This window comes from Vespa crabro, chromosome 8, assembly GCF_910589235.1.
Source record: "Vespa crabro chromosome 8, iyVesCrab1.2, whole genome shotgun sequence".
NCBI classification, from domain to species: Eukaryota; Metazoa; Arthropoda; class Insecta; order Hymenoptera; family Vespidae; genus Vespa; species Vespa crabro.
Genome location: NC_060962.1, coordinates 9,379,190 through 9,391,264, shown reverse-complemented (window position 1 = coordinate 9,391,264; position 12,075 = coordinate 9,379,190). Strand labels below are relative to the sequence as shown.

The following is a 12,075-nucleotide window of genomic DNA, read 5'->3' as shown; positions in this document are numbered from 1 at the left end:
CACGGGAAATACACGAAAGTATGGAGAAAACTACATGAATCAATTGACGAATTTTAAATATTATTCGATGCATTTATGAAGAAAAAATATTTTATAAATAAATATGTGCAGAACCATAGAAGATATTCTTTATTTTTTCGCAATTTTCTCTTTCTCTCTAAAAATATATAGATATATATAGGTATCACATATTATATATATATGTATATATATATATATATATATACAAATATGCATGCATATTTACCGTCGGTAAATTACTCGGCAGGATATGAAATTTTATTAATATTTATCTTATCCTTGTTATGCGCTCTTAAAATGTACAATCTTTATCGATAAAGAAGTAATTGAGAATTATTAGATGCAATTACAAATTTCCCATCTGCCAAATTTTATCATATATGCATGTAATTATAACTTTTGCGAATGTAATAAACATTATAAAATTGTAACGATGGAGGACAAGTCCTTGCGAGATGCTTCAATTATGTACGATAAACAATTCGTTGAAAATATGAAAATAGCTAAATATTTCTTAAAACAATTACGCGACAAAGAAGGTTAGTATTGGTAATAAAAATTCTTTATTATTTATTAATTTTTTAAAATACGATAAAAAATTATTCCATATTTTAGAGATTCAACTAGCTACGAAATGGCTTGACCGTGTTAATGATATCAAGTCATCATCCTTACAAGTAAAAAGAGATCGTAATGCTTTCTTGTGTTATTTGCTCAAGGTTTTGAGAGAAGCGATTTTAAAACATCGTCGTGAATACGAATCTAATACCATTTTCAATTCTGAGAATACTTTAGGCCTACATCATTTTTCTGTATGTTCCACGATACAATAGGATATATTAATAGGGTATATTAAAAGATCTATCGTATTAATTCGATTGTAGAATCAAAATTCAAAAGTATCTGTAAAAGGACTATCGCAAAATGCTCCGCAAACTTCAAATATTCCTTATCATTCGAAATGGTCGAAAAATCATCGCACATATGTCGCTGTAAAACCATTACCCGGAAGAGGGGCATTAATATATATGGCTGTATCTAAAAGACCAGGACTTGAAAATTGGGATTTAGGTAGTATTAATAAATATACGCAATAATTGACAATGATATATTTCTTTTTGAATTTCAATTGAAACACAACTATCAAGATTATAAATAAAATAGATCTTTAGAAAATTCCTGTCTTTACGTTTTGAGGTTTGGATATATAAAGTTTTTTTCTTTTTTTTTTCTTTTTATATTTTTTATAAAGACACTGTAAACGCATTATTTCTTTTATTTTTTTTTTTTTTTTTATTTAAATTTTAATGAAGCTGTATTTATGGTATCACAACAATGCCCTTGTACGAGATGCCCTCTCGGTAATGTAACATCGTTTTAAATTCAACCTTTCCGATCTATTTTATATGATAACCACCATCGTGTTTCATTTGTGAAAAAAAGAAACGACGATTTTGAATCATATCGATCATGGAAAGGACAAATGTATGTATATAAATATACATTTTCACTGTTTCGTCATACATTTCTAATATGGACTCTGCTTATACATTCATACAAAATCGAATGCAGAAAGAACAAACAACATAATACGTACGTAGCTTCGCTTTAGACGTTAAATTATTATAATTAGGCGGTTTTTAGTTCGACTGGAAATAATAGTTATGATTATTAGTCACTCTTTGATAATGATGCAATTTAATAATGCATTACATAATAATGATTATAAGAAGGGCGTGCTCGAATTTAGATATTTCAATTAAAAAGATCTCTCAAAATAGCGTATATAACGTATAACAAATCACATAGCAGCCCAATAAATAGGATTATAAATCTTATAACAGAGTTATCCTTCGTTACTACGATAAGGAGGGGGGGGGGGGAGAGAGAGAGATAGAGAGAGAAAAGATAGAAAACCAGAGTAAAGAGAGATAGTGAGAGAAAGATAAATGAGGAGAGGTAAATGAGAAGAAGAAACGGGGAAAGAAATTGCAAATAGGAGGTAGAAGAAATAAACCGAGCAGTCGACCATAAAGGGCGGATTTGAAAAAAATGTTTGATCTGTATAGTTGAGACAATTGTACAGTTCGATGCTTCGTCTTATGCTGCAAGAGGGCACAGTTTAAGTAGGATGCATTGTACCATACAAACTGTCACTTACATTATTACTATTCAACAATTCAAAATACTTATAATAATACACACAACCTTGAATAATCTCAACAGCTGCTGGCCTTTAGCCTGAATTAACTTATCGCGTAAATCGTGGATAGAAAAGTAAATTTTCGCTATTACTATTTTGCATATACCGCCACGCACGGTGATATGTCATCATGTGCTTCGCTGAAATAAGTTAGTATTCAATCGATCAAAGCTTCATAACGCTGTGGTTTCTTTAATGATTCGTATATAAAATATGCCAGGGCACTCATAGTCATCAGTCACTAAAATCAGAATAAAGTGAATACACCGTAAAGTGTATCGCACTTTTCCATCACTATTACTTTTATACATATTATTTTCTTTCTGTACTTCGCATTTACATATCCATCACATAATTTTCATGATTTTTAATTTCCCTTATTATTCATTATAATATTATGTTCTATATAAAAATAATACTCAGTCGATTAGTTCAGATTAATACTCATGTACAATGGGAAAGGGGTTTTGGCGTTTCGAATGCTTCTAATGCGAATAATTATACTTATGAATTAAATTAGATGTGTGTAGACATGACTTAAAATTTCTACTAAAGACGAAAACAAAAACATGCAGATGGACGGAAGAGTGCTATGTGATTAGCAAACAGTATCTCGGTAATATTTTAATCGTTACGCAAAAACCCCTCTTCGATAAGTATACAATTATTTTTTTTAGAGGCTCTCGTATACACATATTCATTATAGATATCCCTTAACCGAGACCATTCAGGCACTCCAGCAACTATATCGTATCAATATTTATCGATGTAAATCAAATTAAAAATTAAAAACGAACGTGCATGAATAATCTTGGCTCGTTCTTCGTAAACATTTTTCCTTTGATCATATTGTTTCAAATAGCAATAGTCAACAATGTAACATTTCTTTTGAAGAAAATACGCACGTGCGTATCATGTTATTCGTGTAAATATGCCATCGCTATAAATGGATATAAATAGAAGGTCTAGGTGTGAGAAGGCACCTAAAGCACTGACCATCTGCATAACTGTACATCATAGATTACTTGATTTGCGAAAAAAAAAAAAGAAAAGGAATGATCATTTGCGCAGTGCCTGATCGTACATATTAACTGTTTAAAAAAAAAAAAAAAAGAAGCTTGTATCTAGTAAAATGTAAGTACAATGTCAAAACAATAAATTAAGATAATCATTGCCAAATGTCTTATGCAAATATTGATGCAAAACACAGTGAATGCAATAAATTAGTTTAAATAATATTTAGGGAATTCATAAAAATAGGCGTACAAAAACAAGGGGAGAGGAGATTAACTAAATAATCTAATAATTAAGTAAGAATTCTTGTCATAAAGGGTCCTTTTAAGTAATGTTGATTAAAATCTTAAGAACTAAAATCAAAAACTTGCGGAATACTGATATATAAAAATATCTATAAGAAGCCTCAGCATTATCATCTTTAAAACCAACCATTCGAATCTATGGTGGTCCACAACTAAGTCTTAATCAAGACAACTATTAATAAGATTTAATGAATTTATCGATTATATAATAGCAATACTTCATTCTTCGATCATGATAATTATAAAAAATATTTTCTAGTTTCGGGATTAGTAGAGAGCTCCAATCTATTCTAGTTACCGACCTACGTGGTCGTAATAGTAAAAAAAATATGATTATTACTTTTTGAACGAGTTACTCTGAGCCGAACGTAACTGAGAAATGCCTAACAGTTTAACTGTTTATTCTTCTATCGTATAATCCATAAATAAATCGTTTCTTGTAAAATATGATACAGTTAAAATGTTATAGTACACCATCCTGCCGACTTTATTATTTAGTAACATTTTGAAAAATGCTACTTAGAATCTTAGCCAATATATATTCCAATTCTTGATCTTTATCAACTTTACTTTTCACATAAATATGAAAACAAGAAGTTGACACGTATCTTTTAACGCATTTGTTTTAACAAATTTATGTATATTAAGTAAACATTTTGTATATAATAAAAATAAATAGTGTATATATATATATATATATATATATATATATATATACACTAATTTATTATATATAATTATTATTATACATAATAAAAATCGTGTAACATATTCTTACAACGTATTTGTTTATAATTGTAATAAATGTTACAATAATTCATAAAAATGAATTTTAAGAATTAACTGGAGAAAAATTTTTAAGCAAATGTATAATATATGCACAAAAGATATAATAATACGTTCGTTTGAAAGATACGTGACTCCCTTGATAGTTTTCAAGAAAAGGATATTAAATATGATAAAAATGAAAAGTGAAAAAAAAAAAGAAGAAGAAGAAGAAAAAAAGAAAACATACTTCAAAAAGAGATTCTATGATCTAAGATTCTGATCACTTGGAAAAAATTCTTATTAGTATTTATATCTATTCCTCCGATACTCGCACTATTTGTGCTTTATTATTTACTATTTGACAGTACTACACAAATTGTATTCTTTGACATGCCCTTTCATTAGTTATTCTAAAAATTGACACAAATTGTTTTAAGATGTAAATTTCTTGTACCTGTGTTTATATTGTTAAGGGCATGTTTTATATCTTTTGATGTATTGGATTTTTATTTATGTAGCACTGTCCTTTACTATTGTATCGGTCTTACATATTCGTATTTATACGTTAATATAGAATATATTTGTAATACGCTTACGCGTTTATAAGGCTCCTTTGATAATTACTAAACCTAATTGCTCCACATACTATTATAGCGATCTCTTACTCCGTCATAAGTTTGTTAAGAATTATTGCTGATTGAAAAAAAGCTCGCAAAAAGAAATATAAAAGTGTATATGTGTGACTTTATGTAGTATGAGAAATAACATGTTAATTTTTGTTGTATTCTCTTACCTATATTCTATGTTACACGGACTAAATCTATTTTTGGCAAAGTTGTTTAGGTATACGATGTCAAGTATAACAATATATAAGTAGATGCATTGGCCATAATATTATGCTCTATTAAAAACAGCTTAATATCTGTTGCTAATACCTTATCTGTACAATCTTGCAAAAAGTAGATCGGCAATAACTCTTAAAAAATAGAAAGAGCAAATAATTAGAATAAACCATACCACAAACATCTCTATCATACTATAAAACTGCTTATGTTCTTTTATTTATTAAGAAAAAACAATTAAAAAATTTAAAAAAAGAAAATAAAAAAAGAATAAAAAAAGAAAGAAAAAGAAAGAAAGAAAGAAAGAAAGAAAGAAAGAAAGAAGAAAAATAAAAAGAGAAAAACTGCAAACGCAAATTATCAAGATCTATTAAGCTTTATAAACACAGCCATACTAGCAGTGGAGCAATAGAATTTATTCTTAATTTTCGACATATAAACGAATGCTATTCATATATTATTTCGCGAAGATTTTGAACATTTTCGATCAATGTCGAGAAAAAGAGAGCGTGTCAACAGGTAATGTTATTGTAAGACAACAATCTATACCGCATCCATAGGATGTTCTTATTGCTTTTAGAGTCTTAGCTTATATGGTCGTGTACTATTTTCTTTGTTAAGTACAAATTGATTCAACTGTGTACTGTGGCAGTTGAGAAGCGTTTTGACATAGGAAGTAAAAACGAGGAAGTAAACTATTAATAGCATTTACGTCGGCAGTATCGTGTTTGCATAAATCTTCTGCATGTAACTTCTTTATACTTGTCAATTAAAGAAGATATAAGAGAATAGAAAATATAAGTCTCTATGAGAAACATAGAACGCGTAATATTTGACACGATACTGGCATGTAATTTCATGAATTTAAATACCCGAATGAACGTTTCCCTTTTACGTACTATTTGTTTCTTTTTTCTAATTCTGTTTTAAATAGGACATACTTATACATTACTAAAGCATATTAAAAAATACAATTTTATACACTAGTAAAATTCAACGGGGCTGTTCATAAAAAGCTTACTGTAATATAAAACAACGAGAGTATTATGGTTATTATGTCATTTGCAACCAAAAGCCCGTGGAACAAAACGTTAAGATCTTTTTATTAATCAGTTTCTTCAAACATATTCATTTGAAACTACTTGCACAGTAATCTAGCACCGTTTAATACTATTTTACTGGCAATCGAGTTCTATTCTTGCTTTTAAAACAGACAACGATTAGCTTTATGTACGCAAAAGTACATGCACATCGAAAGAACAATTTATGCACATATGTACAATGATCACCCGTCGCTCTCCAGTCGAAAGCATAGAAAATTTTGTATAAAAATATTCATATTCAAATACATATATGTATATATGTATATATATATGTACATTTTGAGTAATCATTTAATTAATACTGTGTGCTTAATATCATTATACCTTCACACGCTCTGTACCACGGGCCTGATAGCTCAAAAAAATACCTCAACTGTATATCATCTCAATTTTTCGAGACATAAAGAGCGAAGAGATGAGGGAATAGCTACAAAAATAGCTATAATAATTAAATATGTTGACAGATAAGGCGTAAAATTTCTACGCCTCGTGTACCACTGGGTCGATCATACTGCCTAGAGATTCTTTCTTATGTATACCTAATAACGATGTCTTCAAAAGAGAGAGAGAGAGAGAGAGAGAGAGAGAGAAAAAAAAAAATAGAAGAAAAGAAAAAAAAAAAAAACTAAAACTTTCTCAATGCGTATCTTCGGCTAATGACGTCGCAACCAGATTTAATGGTACATCCGAAACATTTTCTTCATCTCCGTCCTCTATCTCTTCAGTCTTTACCGAAAGACATTGTTGTTGTTCTTGAGCTTCAGTTTTCACATGCTATATGAACGAAAACAAAGTAACGATCAGTTCGGATAACATTAGCAATATTAATAAACTTCTTATTACACTTACATGCATCATATAACTAGACAAAGGAAGTGAATAATTAAGTTGACCAGCTGGTGGACCGTGATTGCCAGGTATACGTGGTGGCGTTAATGCTGCCATCATGAGATGAGGTTGAATTTGTCGACGCAAAGCTGCTAGCATATCAGCGCTTTCAGAATCCATTTGCTCAGATTGTGGTGGTATTACCGCCGTATCTCCTTTCTCTGCAATATTATCATTCGGATTAGGAATTTAAAAAAGGTAACAAAATTGTTTTAAAATAAATAATATAACAAAAATAAATCACGTAATTAGATATATTAAAATATTAATAAGTTTAATAAAATTTAAATAATAAAAGAAATAATAGTAAATTCTCATGCATCTCTATTTATTACTTCTATGTCGTGTTGGTTTTTCGCCTTTAGGTCTGCGTCTACGTGTGTGTATCGTGTCTCTTCGCATAGTAACTGGACGATTAACTCCATGAAGTTTGTAATAAAGTCCACACGCATTACAAACCATTTCACCTTTCATATTTCTTCGCCAGATTGTTGTAGTCATGGTACCACAATTTGTGCAAGACATATCAACTTTTTTTGTGATATTACCGGTTTGCTGATCAAATTGTTGTTTTTGATCTTCAACCTAGCAGATTTATGAGAAATAATAAAATAAATACTTAAATACTTTCATTTTTGTAAATAATTAAATGACAACACAATGCCAGGTTTTTTTTTTTTTTTTTTTTTTTTACTACTTACTTTTCCTTTCATTTTATGTGACCATGCGGTAAAATCTTGTGCTTGTTCTTCACTAGATTCATGTTGATAATTAGCAGTATCTGGGCTTGTTGGAGCTTTACTAGGATAACTTTGCTTTCTTCGACCTTTCGTTTCTTTTCGTCCAATACTAGCTGGACTGGATGGATTACTGTCCATAGAAGTAATCTATAAAGAATAAAGTATATTTGTGAAGAATTTTTAACATAAAATATTATCGACATTTGATATATTACTATGTCATATTGCTAAATTTTATGGGTAATATACGTAAATATCTATAAAGATAACAGTAAATGTTCAGATAAATGCAATGAATAGATGTTATTGTCCAAAGGTTGGAATATACCGTACCATTTCTAAAGTCTATTACAAAGAATTTCTCATTTATCTATTACCCCATGTTCTTACCAGGTTTCTTACCTGCTCTAGCAGGTAAGCCATGAATAGTCCCTAAAAAAGGTCTCTAACATACAAAGACCTTCTTACCTACCATTTTCTGAATCTGTGCATTTCTTACACCAAGCAAACTGCAAGACTTATCAATATAAAATTTGCATATAGAATATAAAATAAAAAACATAAATGTAGAAAAAAAAAAAAAAAAACAAATAATAATAAAAAAATAAAAAGAAAAAAATTAATCTAAATATTTCTACAAACTTTTAAATAAAAACAATAATATTCACTCTAATATTATGAAGTATTAGAATTAATAGTAGGTATAATATAGAAATAAATATTATTTGATATGCAATTGTACATACTTTGTTTTCTATGCACGGCATAGTGGTACAATTCCCAAGTACAGAAGAATCAGGTAATGAATGTTCGATTGTAGTTCCTTGAGTGTCCCTATAAAATCTTATTTGTGTGGATATTCTATCAGAATCGACAGCAGTAATACCGATTTGTCTATTTTTGATTAAAGATCGAAGCAAATTAGTCGCTTCTCCAGTAAAACCATTATTTAATTTATCTCCTTTTGTTCGTGTTATTTCCAAATTCCTATTACTGTGTTATCAAGAAGAGAGAAAAAAAAAAAAGTTGAATATAATAGGTAGAAGCTTTTGTATACATATATTCAATAATGCGAATAGCCAAAGTTAGATCATTTTCATCGATTACTTACTTCGCAAGGGCTTGCCACAGCTTTGTAGTTTCTTGGTCAATATGCGTATCTGAACAATTGCTCTCTGGTGTATCCATCCTATTAACTGGACTATGATCAGGTGTATTTGGTTTGGAATTTTCATAATTATTTTCCAATTTTAATCGTTTATTAATTGTCATATCATAACCATTTTCTTCACCTTCAGTTTCTTGCTCATCCCGATCCTCAATTTCGAGTCTATCTGGATCTGAACTATAAGAACACGTATCATCCTCTGGTTCACATTTAATATTATCATTTTCTAATACTTCATTTGTACGCAGCTCTAATCTGTGTGTTTGCGTTTGAGGTATTATGTTTTGATTAATGCTGGCTGGAGAATTTGGTTCCTCATTAAATAACGTTTTATTTAATTGAATAAAAGATTGTACTGGATTTAATCCTGCTATTTTGGCAGTGGAGAAAGATTTTTTCTGTAAACGTTATACCAGTTATAGGGTAAATAAATACTTTATATATAGCTCTAAATTATACAATAATTTAAAATTTTACAAATTTTAAATGATCTATAAAACAAAAATAGTAAATAACATTACTATTTTACCTGATTATCATTAGATGATAATTGCTTGGCATAATCCAGGTACTGTTTCAATATGACATCAGATTTATGCGAGACTTCACGAAAATTATGTAGTACATCTAACTTGTATACACATCGGTGACATATGATTGGTGGTAAAGAATCACCGTCTTTTACCTATAACAGTTATATAATCAAAGTTATACTTTTTTAATACTTATGATACAAGGATACACGCGCACACACACACACACACACACACACACACACACACATATATATATATATATATACATATGCGCAGATAATTTATTAATATTGTTAAAGTTACCGGATTATATCTCTTTATGTTAATAATATTAAATAGTTCATTGTGTATATGTGTGTTAATTAACATTACAAGTGGATTCAGTTACAATTTAAACAATGTACAAAGAAAAACAAGAGACAGCAATATTTTTCAAGAGAGCACAGATGAGAGAAAATAATATCGTATAAAATAAAAAAAATTTCATAAGAAAATGTAGAAAAGTAATGAAGAATTTATAAATTTAGGCTAATTATTAATTAATAATTAATAATTTAGGCTAACTTTTTCAAAATGTTGGTTTGGTAAGAATTAATATCTATTCTTTAAACAATCATCACCTTTACAATATATATTATCCATTATATTTTTTAAAGAGCCACGATCTTTGTTTAAAAGATAAAGCTTGTAAAAGCCATACGTCACAACATTTTGTGGAATCCGCGTGTGAAACCTGATAACAGGTCGTCCATATAAGGAGCTCCCCACTCTCAGAGGACTGCATAAGAGTGGAGCGAAGCTTATCAGTGCCATTTTAAATGCTCCCATGAATCGTTACCTTATCTCGCGGTCACATCTCTTGCCAAACTTTCTCTTGCGGCACACACGCGCGCACGGTGTGTGGACGAGGATAGAGACAGCAAGTGAGTAAACGAATGAGAGAGAGTGACAGAGAATATACATATACACAAATATATATCACGCGCATGTACACACACACATATATAAATGGATACATATATAAAAGAAGGAGAAAAGAAAAGAGGGGAAGAAGGGTGATGGCGGCGTATACGGACAAAGGGGGGAGAGGAGAAAAAGAGAGAGAGAGAGAGAGAGAGAGAGAGAGAGAGAGAGAGAGAGAGAGAGAGAAAAAGAGAAGCGGACAACATTATACAAGTGCGGGGTCCACAGATGGTTGTGTTTAATTTATCATGATATCAACACGAGGACTCGATAGAGATGTTACCCAGAACTCACCGTGATTGAGAGACAAGTTAATATCTTATCGGCGAAATTTCGCTGGGCGCCTTCCTCCTCGAATATGGACAATTTGACACCGTCCGACGATAAACAAAGGCGACACAGCTCGTAAAACTTGGGCGGTACATCAAACATAATTGTAAACTCCGACTACGCTGCGCGCCACGTAAAACACGAGTCATCAAGAGGTACACTCTTTCCTCGATCGACGTAGTATCTTTCTCCACTGCCACTACGCGTTTAACACGACAGGGAAGGACACACGATCACTTATCACAGCCACTGCCGCTGCTGCTCATTGTCAGCGGCACAGTACACACAGGCACACAATTATGACTACACGTAGAGAGGATACTACGAGATTGCAGAGAATTTCGTTTAGAATGGAAGGCGCATACACACTAGAATCCCTAGAAACGAAGAAAGTGCGAAATTTAACGAGCAAGTAGCGCCATTACGAATACAAGTCGAACGTCGATGAACTTTTTCGAGATAAATCACTTTCCAGAAGAATTGGAAATTAATCGTTTACGTTTTAAAATAGTTTAGATAAAAATTTGACATTTTAAATAAAAAATTTACTACTTCCTGTCACATTACAAAGACTACTAGTCCTTTAATAATAAGGTCCAATCATATGGAAGTACACTGGAAACTCAATATTGAAAATTTAAAACACTCGCGCTAAATATGACGTTGATCGAACTAAAAATCAATATGGCTACGTAACCGCTGAATTTGAATATTTCTAGAATTAATACTATAAAGAAGACAAAGAAGAAAAAGAAATAGAAAGAATAATGATTATTCTTTCTATAAAATATAAAACATTATATTATTGTACTCGTTAATCGTTTTTCTATTTAATAGCGCCTGCTGATAGAAGATATGTCTCAAAAGTTATTTCATATCTATTTTGTTGATATAATTACACTTTATATATTTATATTGGAAGAATGTCGTTTTAAAAAAAGTATGTATTACAAAGTACACGATTTTTTATACCTTTATTTGAAGAAAATATTTGTCGACTCCAAGTACAAAATAGATCTTCAAAGTATGTTAAAAATTGGCTAGATTATTCGAAATTGTGATGCTATGTAATATGATTCAAAATTTCTAGATTACAATCACAACTAGATCTATAAAGATTCTATGAAATAACGGTTATTTTAAGCATATTTACTGAATATAGTCGGACGCCTCATTTGCGACGCCATTCTACGC

General features: G+C 30.4%; 2 protein-coding genes across 3 annotated transcripts; one reads left to right on the top strand and one right to left on the bottom strand.

Annotated features, from left to right (window-relative positions):
- Positions 1–268: 268 nt before the first annotated feature.
- Positions 269–1,349, top strand: LOC124426203. Its single transcript, XM_046967604.1, has 3 exons — positions 269–560; positions 637–833; positions 906–1,349. Exons 1-3 carry the CDS (start codon positions 362–364, stop codon positions 1,116–1,118), a joined length of 609 nt encoding a protein of 202 aa, XP_046823560.1. The 5' UTR covers positions 269–361; the 3' UTR covers positions 1,119–1,349.
- LOC124426199 lies at positions 1,116–11,969 on the bottom strand. Of its 2 annotated transcripts, XM_046967596.1 has the most exons (9): positions 11,854–11,969; positions 10,846–11,258; positions 9,582–9,737; positions 8,996–9,450; positions 8,631–8,877; positions 7,846–8,031; positions 7,480–7,729; positions 7,106–7,305; positions 1,116–7,030 (listed from the first exon to the last, which is right to left on the bottom strand). In XM_046967596.1, exons 2-9 carry the CDS (start codon positions 10,981–10,983, stop codon positions 6,893–6,895), a joined length of 1,770 nt encoding a protein of 589 aa, XP_046823552.1. In that variant the 5' UTR covers positions 10,984–11,258; positions 11,854–11,969; the 3' UTR covers positions 1,116–6,892. The 2 variants fall into 2 exon arrangements, with proteins under 2 accessions (XP_046823552.1, XP_046823551.1); XM_046967595.1 differs by lacking the exon at positions 11,854–11,969 and having other exon boundaries at positions 10,846–11,837.
- Positions 11,970–12,075: the final 106 nt, after the last annotated feature.